The sequence below is a fragment of the Esox lucius genome, chromosome 9 (genome assembly GCF_011004845.1).
Source record: "Esox lucius isolate fEsoLuc1 chromosome 9, fEsoLuc1.pri, whole genome shotgun sequence".
Classification (NCBI taxonomy): Eukaryota; Metazoa; Chordata; class Actinopteri; order Esociformes; family Esocidae; genus Esox; species Esox lucius.
Genome location: NC_047577.1, coordinates 15,839,350 through 15,853,691, shown reverse-complemented (window position 1 = coordinate 15,853,691; position 14,342 = coordinate 15,839,350). Strand labels below are relative to the sequence as shown.

General features: G+C 43.4%; 1 protein-coding gene across 4 annotated transcripts in view; it reads right to left on the bottom strand.

Annotated features, from left to right (window-relative positions):
• Positions 1-72: 72 nt before the first annotated feature.
• si:ch211-239f4.1 (EVI5-like protein) overlaps positions 73-14,342 on the bottom strand; it is a 31,339-nt gene continuing 17,069 nt past the window's right edge. For 3 of the 4 annotated variants that reach the window (XM_010872948.5, XM_013135330.4, XM_013135329.4), the window contains 7 exons: positions 12,905-13,021; positions 12,166-12,306; positions 11,479-11,643; positions 7,010-7,156; positions 6,605-6,700; positions 6,167-6,262; positions 73-4,541 (listed from right to left, as the gene is read on the bottom strand). In XM_010872948.5, the coding sequence (XP_010871250.1) occupies positions 4,221-4,541; positions 6,167-6,262; positions 6,605-6,700; positions 7,010-7,156; positions 11,479-11,643; positions 12,166-12,306; positions 12,905-13,021 (1,083 nt within the window). In that variant the 3' untranslated portion in view covers positions 73-4,220. Of the gene's footprint in view, positions 6,263-6,604; positions 6,701-7,009; positions 7,157-11,478; positions 11,644-12,165; positions 12,307-12,904; positions 13,022-14,342 lie in introns of all 4 variants that reach the window. The other variant, XM_020049809.3, reaches the window with a different exon arrangement.

The window sequence follows — 14,342 nt, the reverse complement described above, 5'->3', positions numbered from 1 at the left end:
ATACGGCGTATGAGAATCAGTGCAGTCACTGTTAACCTTGTATCATTCTTCATCAAGGAAAAAACCCTGAAATGTCATTAATATCGTCTTTATTACTGTTATTAATATACTTGACAACACATTGGTAGAATTGCAAGAGAAAGTGGGCAATGTTGGAGGGCGTAAAGTGGATCCCAAACTGCCGTTATATGTAAAGACCTAAACCAGGTGTTTATTAGGCAGCAAACATAAGAATACACACTGAAATAAGAAGGGGCCTCAGAGATTTGTCCAATACGAAGCACACACTTTATAGATGTTCAAAACGTTTTGAAAAGGTTTTCCATTGCATGCCCTAATGAACACTACCCAGGATAGGCATTAGGTCACAATCTTTTAGGGGATTCTCTGTGTTTTTTTATATTCCCGGACAAAACAATGGCATGTACAATACATTGTAAGCATTCCTGGTTCCATTCTAATATTGTCATTTTAAAAAGAATCGTAAACTTTTTGTGTGTACTTCAGTCCTAGCTCAAAAGTAACCTTTGTTTTGGTGAATTTCACTTTCAGACACCACACCTTAAATCAGATTGAAAATCCTGAATTGTGAAAATTGCATTCAATATACAGTCCATACAGTGTTATAATGGATTTACTGTCTATAAACCTACTTATATTTATGGCACTATATGAGATTTAAACAAGTAACCATTCCCTTCCCCAACATGTTAGGCATAATCAAAATGATACAAATAACGTTTATAATGATTCATAAAAAATACAAATAAAATGTTTTGTCACAGTCTTAACAGTTGTAGTTTGGTCAATTTGTGTGCAATCAGTCATTGTGCCATTTGGCTTTAATTTAAATGGAATTGACCTAAATCTCGGTTATATGTTAGAATGGCTCTAGTTAACTGGCCTCAATACTGTGTAATGTGACAATATTTGACTGAGACTGAACACACAGATCAGCGCACAACATCCTAACTCCCTCTGGCTGTTTAGGTAAGACCAGGATGTTACGACAGACCACAGTGATTTCAGATGCTGCACTGGTTTTGGACTTCTACAGAAGGTGGTTATTTGTAATACTACAGCGAAATAAATCCACATCCTCTTAAGATAGCTAGGTTACATGATGGAGCTTGCTCTGCTTCCCTATTTCCTTGCCCATTTGTGACAGGTTAACCCTTCATCCATTTTATCTGATCATCGCTGTGTGGCAAAAAACAGATACAAACCAAACCTTTTACTACATGGCACGATTGAAACAAAATAAAATGGAGAGCATGATACAATTCTGGGCTGCATAGGCATCAAACAGTATCTCAATACACACCAAGACTCCCTAAGTCCAGACTAACACTGATATGAGAAAGGGTCTTGACTTGTTTCACTGACCACTCATTGCATCCTGGACATCGTCGAATACTTTAAGCCGAGCATAGATCTAGAGTCTATGTGTAAAATCCTCTACTGGGAATATAGGCGTTTCTATGTTCATACAAAATCCTGTTCAATGTATTACGACTAATTTCCTCAAAGTCTGCAAATCAAGTGAAACATTGTACTTTTGCACTGACACTGTCCTATTGTGTCATTCAGTGACTTACCATACGTTTTGCTGTCATGATAGTAAACAGTATCACATGCAGTATGTGAAGTTCAACAGAGTTAGCTAAGAATCACATTTGGGAAAGCCACCACACCTGATTCCCACGATCAACGCCGCTGTAAACACACACGTATGCTTTGGAAACAAAACAATGCATGTATCTCTTCGCTCCTAACGACTCTGCTAAGGCTAGGCTAAAGCTAACCAAACGTTCGTTATATATGCCAGACAATACAGAGGCTATACCGCAGTCAATGAGTTAGCTAGTGGGGTATAAACTAAGCCAGTATTCAGCCGTCTCTTGCGGGAACGCCAGCCGTTCAAATGTATTTAATCTAGTCCAGATCTAGCGCACCTGACAAGTCGGATAGTCTTTGATTAGTGTATAGGGTGCGCCTGTTCAGGGCAGCAACAAAATCGTGAAATGTCTGGGGGTCCCTTAGGAGCGTTAGATACCTCTAAATACCTCCTTACATACAATCTCTAAATCCTTTTGCGAACAGGCAGTCGAAAGAAGAAGTAATGTCACAGATTGATGTTCTGGAAGGAGAGGTATTGATATCGTATTTCAGTATCATGACTGAGAACAGCAGTACAGCAAAAACACAGATGGATGCCCCTGCTTGTCCAACTTGAGAGACTATTATATTCATGGACATCCCATCCTTACCTAGTAGATCATAGATATTATCAATCAATAAGCCTCAGAAACTCTTCACGTCAATCACAGTCTCAGACAACAAGACTTGTGTAACATACAGTTAGGTGCAAGTTAGCTCACAGCTTGTTACAAATTCTAATCCAAATTCTACCCACAGGAGTAGAACAAATCAATGATTGGCTGTCCCACATCGCGCTCTTGGGGGCTAATGTCTGATCTAAGGGTTTATAAATGCCTTATGACATTTCAAAACGTTCATAAAAGGCAAAGTTCATTTGTCTTTCACAAGCCATAGGTAGAGACAATCTCCTAATAAATTATACTTTCATTGATTTACTTCCTATAGTTATGCACTCAAACGGATTCTTAGTAGGGTAAAGGGATACTGCATTTTGAGATATACCTACACATATAGGAAAAAAAACATGAATGAAGATGGGGTGAAAAAGTTAAATCATAGCAGCACATTTGTTATGTCTCTCAGACGGGCATTGTCATGGACCTCGTTCGTTGACACCGCCACCACAGGATTCAAGTTGGCACAAAGGACTGAGGAAACTCAACGTATATATAAAGTTTGGCCGCAGTCTCTATATATTTATATTTGTATAGATATATAAAAAATAAAAAGTATCAAAATAAATAAGAACATATAAATAATAGACGGGGGTGGGGGGAAACAAAGATTTGGCAACGTTGAGATCTCTTTCTTCTCCAAAGGTAGTGATGGATATTTTTACATTAGCCATCGTAATTCGCTTGCCTTGTTCTTAAATTAGCAAGGCATTGAGACACACACAACATACATAGTTTAAGGAAGGTAAATTGTTAATATTGATCTATTCATCTCATCTAGTAACATACGATATTCATGTGTACCACGCTGTACTCCTCTTCCCGCCTCTCTCCTCGCCTCCTTCCCTCCATCAGTCCACCTCCTGTTTGTGTCAAAGTCTATTGTGAGGTTACAGTGGGAGGTTTCTTCACTTTTAATAGGCAGTGCGGGTGACCAGGGGGTCTTCTCTTAATGATGTAAGGAGAGAGAGCGAGAGAGCGAGAGAAAGAGAGAAAAGGAAGAAAGACAGCGAGATTCATCAGTCGGCAAACTGACCCGGACAGGCTGTGTTCTGAATATGAGGAAAGAAGAAGAATGAAGCCAGAAGAGATGAAGACTATTTCACAGCATCATGGGACAGAACAGGATGTGCGGGGACCAAAGAGTCCTCCTCCCATCAGTCTACACATCCATCAATCCATGAAATGTAACCGTTTCAACAATCCCATGTCGATGTCTCTTTCAATCTGGAAGGGAATCGTTTCATCAAAGCGCTGTCCTACCCATTGTCTCTGCTCTGGGGTAAGTATGGAACAGTGAACGCAATTTTGTTTTGCTAAATGTCAGTCCCTCTTCTCTTGGCTCTCTGTGTTGGAGACGTACTTGCTGCCCAGTGAGCAAGCACAGGACAGGTGAGGTAAAAGAAATCATGAAGGTGAATAGATGAAGAGAGAGAGAGACAGAGGGTTATGAATCAAGACAATGATTAAAGGAGATGAGAGACAGAAAGAGGGAGAGACAGAAAGAGGGAGAGACAGAGGGATATGAATCAAGACAGTGAAGAGACGAGAGACAGAGAGGGAGACAGAGAGGGAGACAGAGGGGGAGACAGAGGGGGAGACAGAGCGACACGAATCAAGTCAGTGATAAAGGAGATGGGAGAGAGAAAAATCAGGGAGACGGAGACAAAAGAGAGAGACAGGCGAGAGAGAGACAGACGAGAGAGAAAGAGAGACAGACAAGAGAGAGACACAAATCAAGACGATGAAAAGAGAAAGGTAACCATGGCACCAGCACAAAGGAGAAGGAGCGACAGGACCTCTGTTCCATGTCACCGTTCAGTATCTCCGCTGAAACATCAGTAAGCTGGGTCGGGACCTGGGACCTCCAGGCACCTCCGAGGCTCAGTTGTCCAGAGCATCAGCACACACCATGCTGGTGTAGAGCTGCTGCGCGGGGCCACAGTGGGCGTCCGGGTGGGGGAGGTCCGGATGGACCTCGGCTTCGCTGTCGGTGCTGCCCTCACTGTCCAGTCTGGCCGAGGGGTGGGGCAGGGCGGGGTACATGGCATTAGGAGGGATGGGGCTGGGGAGCAGGTCCTCGTCCGAGCTCAGGTAGTCACCCCCGGCCGATGAGGGGCTGGCCAGGCAGAGGTCTGGGTAGCCGCCGCCTCCGTCCCGGGAGCTAGGGGCAAACTTGGAGCGCTGCCCGCGGAGCTGCCTTATCTAAAGTAGTGAGAAGAGAATTGAAATATTTACCTCAGAAATCGTAATTGCCGTTCATACCCTTAATCTAGGTTATTGCAGAGAAAAAAAAGGCTGGCCACAAAGCGACCCATTTCTAAAATTACCTTGTAGGATGTTTAGACTGTGGTAAAGGGTACATCATGTTTTGTGTGTACTCGCTATTCAGTAAATAGGTCGATATGGCTTGTTCATGAAGGTTTACAGAAAATCTGTGGTTTTTAGCCGCCAATGTACCAACATTTTTCGTTGCAAAAATCTGGTGCGGCCCTCACCACCTTACCGTTAGTTGTGTGTGTGTGTGTGTGTGTGCACGTGTTGTTTTAGTAACCTTGTTAGGACCAAATATCCTAACTACCTCCGGCAGTCATGAAAGTTGGATGGATTAAACAGCAGCTTTGTGTTGTTTTCAGTCGGAGCTCTAACATAAAAAACAGATTGCCATAAATCCAATGAAGAAAACGCTGACAAAATGCTGATGTCACATATTCTGCCTTAACGTTGAGAGAAAAACACGGGTCAGAGGCCAAAACAGGTTTGGGAACCCTGAAACGGTGTCAGTCTTAAGGTCAGTCTTACGCCTTAAAGGTTAGGGGTTACTGGTTAAGATAAACTGTGTTTTAATGCTGAACGCTACATGGACTGGTTGTAGTGGGTCTACTGCGTGACTAGCAAAAAGCCACAGCCTCGATCTCCAAATGCGTCAGCAGGTGTCTGTACTGTATGGATTCGCATGAGCGTCTGTGTTTGACTGCAGGTACCACACTGACTCAGTGCCTGTACCCAAACTTCTGAGATTTGTACTTAGTTAGGAAGAGGGGGAGGTTGTGTGGTTAACCATTTGGAACGCTATGACTACTAGACACTCGCCCACCCCTTCTTCCTCTCTCTCTCTCGATCTCTCTCTCTCTCTCCACACGGCAGAGCTCAGTCACATGAACTGTACCGGTCCGATTCTAGCTTTGCGAGTCTGTAAAAAATATATATATTCAGATTTACAGGGCAAATACAGGAAACCGGTTGACTCTTCAAATCCATAACAAAAGCTGTAAGCTTAAGCCGGCTTGTTGTTGTCCTGAACAAATTATTTTTCGTTCTTCGTCCGGAAAATTACCACTTGTTGATTTAGACTATTCCGGTACCCCTCACGGAAAAGCTCCTTATGACGAATGTAACCTGTAGCATCGTATGCACTCTAAGAACTAATGAACAGATGAACAGCGCAAATGTTTCTCACGCTCAGCCTCTCTCCGAATGAGCAAGCGTGGAGCAGTTCAGCTGTCTGCGTGTGTTCATTTAAAGACGTGATTAAAAAGGGCTTTTCAGTTCCCACAAATGTTCAATCAATCTGTCTGTCTCTCTAAGGTCTGGGGTTTTGAAGAGGCGACAGCTGTACTGTGGTTGTGAATGTCATATGAGGGATACCTGCAACACCCGGTCCCAAGAAAAGCCCAGGGGCTGTTGCTTGTGATTCTATAAGGTCATGATTTGTGTGGCAACCAACATCAATCTTTTCAGAGAAAAACAAAAGTGTGAGGGGATGTGATTCAGATGTAGGTGGGTTTCAGTAGTTGAAACGGTTGTGTTTTTTTCACTGCGTGTGTGACCTCGTTCTTGAGCTCTGCGATCTGATCTCGGAGCTGTGTGATGTACTGCCTGGAATCAGAGTGGTTCAGCTGGCCCTGGATCAGACCTTCCTCCTTCTGTAGGACAGGAATAGTTGCATGAGAAAAACACACTTAAACTCAAGATCACACACACCCTACATACATTAGAGGTCTTCACTGATTCAAGACCCTGTGGGCTGATTTTTGGTTTCAAACTAATGTAATTGATTTCTACAACCAGCATAAAAGTTGCTTTTAGCCTCGTATTCTATTCTTAATTGAAAGTACATTTAATACTGTAACCTTCACAAATAGTGTCCGACTGGTTTGGATTGGTTGGATAAGTCCTCTACCCTAGATGCCCAAGGGCTGGGTGATTCTGGTCTGGATGAAATGAGAACTAGTGGAGGTCAAGGCAATCACACGCAACAGACACACCTGAATCTCCAGCTCGGCTATCTTCTGTCGGAGCTCGGCCATGGCAGCCATGCTGTCAGCCTCCCTGAGGCGAACCGCCATCACCTCCTCTTTATTCTACAGAGAGGGGAAAGGGAGCGGGGCGGATCAGAAGAGAAGGACACGGGTGGGGGGGGGGGGGGGGGGGGCACAGGAAGAGGACTCAGCCCCTTCGCAGAGCCACTCACCAGGCCATCTAGTCATACAGAAACGTTAGTCAGTCACATGTAGCTCCACACGGAGCACACATTCGCCCATCAGTCAGTTCGGTTCACATGTCACCAGCCGGTTCACATATTCCACTTTGCTCCCCCATCTACCGTCACCCGCTCCTCTCACCTCGCACCACACTCGTCAGTGCCACAGGCAAGACTGTCGACCACCCACCTTGCAGTGGAGCTCGGCCTGTTTCCTCTTCATCTCGGTGAGCTGGGCCTGGAGCCCTTTGTTCTGGACAGCCAGCTGTTGCAGCCTCTCCTGCAGGCTGGCACCCTCCACCTCGTGGCGCCCAATCAGCTTGCTCTGGATCTGATTCTGACGGGAGGGGAGGGGGGCACACACACACACACACACACACACACACACACACACACACACACACACACACACACACACACACACACACACCGTCAGAAGGCTCCTGACTTATGCAAACGTGGTTTTTCCGCTTAAATTACCTAGTGACTCAGCTTTTTAGTTTGTAGAAAAGCAGAGTTACTCACACGTTTGTCTAGTTCCGATCAGGTTCACGGAGCATGGCACGTTTGTCCGTGTGTGTGTGTAGGTGGGTGTGTGTGTTTGTATTTGGAGCTGTTAATTTCACTGTGAGAATGACATTGAAGAATCATACTCATCAAGTGGAAAAAAAAAAGAATGGGAAACTAACAGTAAGGGAAACTGAATGTGAGCTAGGTACAGTGGAAACTGATGCACCAAAATAGAGGTACGATACATAATATCACTTCTATATTTCAGTCATCTTCAATTATGTCACAACGTTACATTATTTGTTTGTGGCATTTACCTAAGCTTGTTTTGACAAGATTTCGGTAGTAGAACATGCAATTTCTAGATAATATTTCACGTATGAGTGAAATGCCTCTTAAAACTGGGGGTCTCCAACCTTTTTGGTTACAAAAGCTACTTTGAAAAAAGTGAATTGTTTTATTTTCATTGCATTCAATTACACACATTATTCTCTGGTCATCACCCCTGCAACTTTCACCTAGTACAACAGAATGCATTGCACTAAATATTTTGTGAATGTACAGTGAATATAGAAAGTCTACACACCCCTGCCAGGTTCTTGTGATGTAAAAGAACGACACAAAGATAAATCATGTCAGACCTTTTTCCACTTTTAATGTGACTGATAATGTGAACAATTCAATTGAAAAACAAACTGAAATCTTTGAGGGGGAAAAATGAAAAATAAAAACCATACAATAACCTGGTTGCATAAGTGTGCACACCCTCTTAGAAACTGGGGATATGGCTGTGTTCAGAATTAACCAGTCACATTCAAACTCATGTTAGATAGAAGTCATTACACACCTGCCATCATTTAAAGGGACTGTGATTAATCACAAATAATGTTCAGCTGTTCTAGTAGGATTTTCCTGACATTTTCTTAGTTGTATCTCAGAGCAAAAGCCATGGTCCGCAGAGAGCTTCCAAAGCATCAAAGGGATCTCATTGTTGAAAGATATCAGTCAGGAGAAGGGTACAAAATCTTTTCCAAAACATTAGATATACCATGGAATACAGTGAAGACAGTCATCATCAAATGGAGAAAATATGGCACAACAGAGACATTACCAAGAACTGGACGTCCCTCCAAAATTGATGAAAAGATGAGAAGAAAACTGGTCAGGAACATTAAAGAAACTGCAGGAATCTCTGGCAGGAACTGGCTGTGTGCTACATGTGACAACATTCTCATGTGTTCTTCATATGAATGGGCTATGAGGTAGGGTGGCAAGACGGATGACTTTTCTTACCAAGAAAAACATCCAAGCCCGGCCAAAGTTTGCAAAAACAAACATCAAGTCCCCCAAAAGCACGTGGGAAAATGTGTTATGGTCTGATGAAACCAAGGTTGAACTTTTTGCCCATAAATAAATAATGTCTGGCGCAAAAACAACACTCCACATTACCCAAAGAACACCATACCCACAGTGAAGCATTTGTGGTGGCAGCATCATGCGTTGGGGCCTTAGTCAGGATGGAGGGAATTATGAAAAGTTCCAAATACCAGGCAATTTTGGCACAAAACCTTCAGGCGTCTGTTAGAAAGCTGAAGATGAAGAGGAAGTTAACCTTTCAGCATGACAACGACCCAGAGTACACATTCAAATCCACAAAAGCATGGCTTCACCAGAAGAATTCCAAAAACGTTTTGGAATGGCCCAGCTAGAGCCCAGACCTGAATCCAATTGAACATCTGTGGGTTAATCTGAAGAGGGCTGTGAACAGGAGATGTCCTTGCAATCTGACAGATTTGGAGTGATTTTGCAAAGAAGAGTGGGCAAATATAGCTATGTAAAGATGTGCCATGCTAATAGACTCCTACCGAAAAAAAAAATAATAAAATCAAAAGGTGCTTCAACAAAGTATTAGTTTAAGGGTGAGCACACTTATGCATGCAAGTTATTGTGATTTTTTTTTTTATTCTCAAAGATTTCAGTTTGTTTTTCAATTCAATTGTTCACATTATAGGTCACATTAAAGGTGGAAAAAGCTCTGACATGATTTATCTTTGTCTCATTATTTTACTCACAAGAACCTGGAATTTTAACCAGGGGTGTGTAGACTTTTTATATCCACTGTACCTGGTAAAAATAAGGTTTAATAAATACCTTAAAGGGGACTATAACCTAATTTTGCAATCCTCTTAAAAATCTGTTATTTCAGTACTTACATACGTATAATAATCGCAATAAACCCCAACATTGCTCTTCGGGGTTTCATGCTGGGTGTCTGTAAAAGCACTTTGTTACAACTTTAAAACTAAATAAATAAAATTAATTTAATCATGAACATTAATTGCTATTTAGAAAAATGCTACTCCTCCACATGTACCTATCTACGTAGATCGGTTTTGCTCAATAATTAAATTGTTTTGCTGTATGAATTATCCTCCCAATGCAAATGATCTTGCTTCAGCATTATGCTGAAAATTAAGTTGTCATCTTGTCACTGTTGGCATAAAGCCTACAGCAATTGTGTCTTTATAAACTTCCCGAAAATGCAGGAGTTTGGCAGAAACGTTCACACGTTAACTATGACGGAGCAAAGCAGAGAGGGAAGGGAGGAAGAAAATATTTTGTTGTGGTTTACTAACTCAAATACAATATTAAGCACCCTCTTTGTCACTAACACATACACATTGAATCAAAAGCATTTACTCGCATGTAGCAGTTAGCTTTAGGTTAAAGGTGTGAACACGTAGTGTTAGCTGTGAGCATGGCATGTTAAGGCGTCAACAAGACGACTTGATGGTATTAGAGTGTATGTGACATCAAAGTGTTATACATATTAATGAGGATAAAGTACTACTACACCCAATTGTCTGAAGAGGCAATCAAGGTACAAAATAAATTAAAATAATGGTATAGTTATTGGCCATTATTGGGCTCTATACCCTGATGGGTGATTAAGATGATACATAAACAACATTTTGTGAGATTTGATGCCAAGTTAACATTCACTTTGAAGGGGGCACAAAAAAAAAATCTAAATTCTGTTTAACATTTCACAAAATTGTTTTCTCAGTTGTAATACTTCTGGATTACAGTTTATTATCAAATTGCAATAATTCATAATGAACTATGTTCATCAAGATACTGAATCCATGTATGTGATATTCTCACATTGGAGTTGGTCTGAAATAATTTTCAGAATTTCAATTTGTAGGCTACCTCTGTAGGCCCAGAATATACAGAGGCCCCCCTGTAAGGTCGGAGCTCGAGGCCCCTCCACCAAACCCCTCAAAATGCATCTCCATCTAGTAGCTTTTTCCACTGCCTCCTACATTAATAGACTGATGGCTGTCTCCCTTTAACTATACATATTCAGTAACAGAAAAGAGAGAAATAATTGGGGGGGCAGTTAGGAGCAGCAAGGCTCTGATTACTGCTGGACCCAGGCAGAGATGTCGCACTGGGAAGGCTGGTTGCTGGTGAGGACGTGCTGCTGCTAGCTGCGGCAGTGTTTCGTCTGTGGAGGTGCTGATGATAGCTGCCCCTCCCTGGCTTGTCTAAATAAGGAACTCATCTTTGGGTGTTTTGCGCGAGCTTCTTTAGATAACATTTCATTGCTGCGCTTTTGAGCACTGCTTGCATATTTTCTTTTACTCAGGTCTAATGTCAATTTTGAATTCTGCATGTTCAAGCAGCGTAATGGCTGATTGCATGTAAAATAGGCCATTGTTGACAGATTCAGGGAATTTTACACTATTTAGCCCCCATTTAGACTGGAAGGGGGATGAAGATCAGTTCTGTACTTCACAGGCTTCCTTTACCTGGCTCTCGATCCTCGGGGTTCTCAACGTGAGGAGTTTTTTCACCCTCAATGTTTTTTGCTTTTTTATTTTTTATATAGGACTAGACAATTTCTTGCTATGCGGGGTGGGGCCCTTGGTGCGTGGGGGTTTCCCAACCACCAGCGTAAAAATAGATACAAATTATGCAGTTTAGCTGCGAGCTACTAGGAACTCGTGACTGGCCAGATTGACAACCCCTGCCAGTATTTACCCAGCTTGGTGCCATATCTGTTTGGGCAATCTTGCCAACATTACGGTCATCGTACCCAGATCTGGCAACAGGCTACAGTATTTCCCATGGCACTTCACTGACCTGGCTATCCAGCTGTAAGGCTTTGAGTTTGACCTCCCTGAGCTCAGCTTGGGCCTGGGCCTCCTTCAGACGCGTGCCCATCAGCTTGTCCTGCAGCTCGTTCAGGGCGTTCTTCTTAGGGGATTCCTTCCAGTGACTTCCGCCACCACCTTTTGACATATGGTGCTGGGGAGAGAGTAACAGCGATGCGTTACAGCAGCGTTCCCCCGGGGCTATGCGAGGCGGTCATCGCCACCGGCTCCGCCTTTGCGCTGACCTTGAGCAGGCGCTTGCCGTGTGTCTCCTTGGTCTTGCGACAACCCCCGTCGTGTTGTTGATTTACCGGGGTCGTCACCAGGTGACGGACCGGTGACCTGATGCTAACCACCGGCCTTCTGCTTGACTCCACCAAGCTCTCGCTTCTGCAGCTTTCAGACCGCCTACTGCATCAGTGTCACAGAGCAACTCCAAAAATATGTGGGAATCGGCACAAATCAGGGTTTTTTTTTGCCTCTGTATTCCAGCCTTTTGAAATGTCTACATTTCTAACTGGTTCATCCAATATGCACGGAAACACCCTCAACTTAAAGATGACAGTGGGTACTTTAAACCCATAGACATTGTTTCGTCTCACTTGCCCGAATCTTTTTCGAATCCCTCACTGTCCATATGCTTTCTGGAGGTCACCACGTGTGGTGCGCTGCCTACCTGCCAACGCTGGTTGAGCTCGGTCACGGTGTCCTGCAACTCCCTGAAGGACTGCAGTGTCTCCAGCTCCCTCAGCTTCACCAGCTTCAGCTCATCCTGCAGCTGGGCCACATTGTTCTCATCAGGCAGACAGCTGCTCCTCTGGAACACAGAGGAACCAGACAGCATTTCTTTAATACATTTGAAACACTAGTGCCATCATTCACCATGCTGTCCAATGAGGAAACGATGCAGGTGCTCCTGGGGGAGGGACACACAGCCCCCCTAGCTGGACGCTTCCTCAGAGAGTGCCACAAAATAAGGGATAACCTGTGACCTGCCGTGAACTGTTACATTTTATTCATTATTTATGTATTCTCACTTTATTGTTACTGTTCACCTCAACAATTTAGCTGTTGCTAGGTCTTTCGGATGATGACGGTCATTTCTGCTCATAGTGTTTATATGACTGTTATTTGTTTATTTGTACCTATTGTTCACTCTGAGCATTTTGTTATTGCTGAATATTTCTGACAATGCTTGTTATTGTTGTTCTTGATGTGACCTTAAATGGGGCTGCTACCGTGTAGACTCCTTCTTACTGTACTTCTAACTTTGGCAATATGGTTGTAATAACTGTCATGCTAATAAAGTTGAATTGAATTGATTGAGACATGAAGTGCAATGCACGCACACACACGTGCGCATATGTGCCCGCGCGCACGCACACACACACACACACACACACACACACTCTCACCTTCTCCAGATCCAGGACTTTGTCCTGCATCTCTTTGAGGGCCCCCAGTAGCTCCGCCTCCTGCATTCGGGACTGCTCCAGTTGTGTCTGCAGACTGGTCACAAACTGCTCTGTGTACTGAAGGACAACATGCAGACCAATCACAGACCGCTTGGTGGCTCAATATATGGACCAATAACCAACTGACACTTTGGATATGGGCACCACTGAGGGAGTGTATCAGTGTATGAACCAGATGGATGTTCATCTGTCACTGTGGTCGATCTGTGAGTGATGTGCTAAAAGGAGAAGTGCAGTGCAGCTCCACTAGACCATGGTTGGGATGGCTGCGGTTGGATGCAGCAAAGGGATGTGGTTGGCTTGGGGGGTGGTGGGTGCACCCGGGGGGGGGGAGGGGGGGTGTAAAGTCAAAGATAGGGAGATATGGAGACAGAGTTCAGACAGATGAAGACTAAGTCCAGTATAAAAGTAGGTGTGAATGCGAGTCCCCACCCGACTCAGTTTCAATGTGAAACAGGTGGGCTGTGTGATCTCTGCATTAGCAATATTCCCAGCTCTGTCATCTGAGGGCAGAAAAAACAACAACTCTGATCTCACTTCACACTCTTAAAGTCACACTGAAACACCACACACACACCTACTGTGTAGCAGATTCCCTCCATGGGTCCAATTCTAGTCAGTCTAAGCCTAAATGTTTACCAGGTGACGTCACAAAAGAGAACTGTGTGTTTCTCTAGACTGCCTATCACACACACACACACACACACAGTCAGAAGTGCAGAGAATTGAAATACATTGAAAACCTTTCCACTCAGTGTGTTGAACGAGGAGGAGGACGCCAAGAATAAGTATTATAAAGTCGAGTTAACTATGGCAAAGCGTGTAAAAAGTCACACCATGTTCTTCACAAGTGAACAAGTGTCATATGAATGACTGGTGTGCTTCTGTACGCGTGTGTGTGTGTGAGATAGAGTGTCAAAATAAGCTGTGAATCCAACGTCCGAAGGTTTTAGCACATCGGTACTCGTCTCAAAGGTGCGTTTGAATACAAACTCAAATGTTGTGCTGATTTAACGCAGGCAGCCCATAATCTGCTCTTTTCTCCACCAACCAGTCGTTTGACCAATCAGATTTAATACCAGTGCTACAAAGACAAACACACACTCACACACTTTCAGAAGGTCATTGTAATAAAACAAGACCTGTTTCATTGTGTGTTGAATGAGGAAGAAGAGGAGGATTACAATGATACATATTCAAGGACACAATGTTGTGAATTCTCACACCCTGTTCTTCATGTGGTGAATGAGTGTAATACGAGTGACTGGTGCGTGGGTATTTGTGTGTGTCTGTGTGTGTGTGACAATGTTAAGTGTAAGTGTAAGAAACTATGAAACCAATGTCTGTAGAAACATTGGTACTACAAAAACATTTTCAT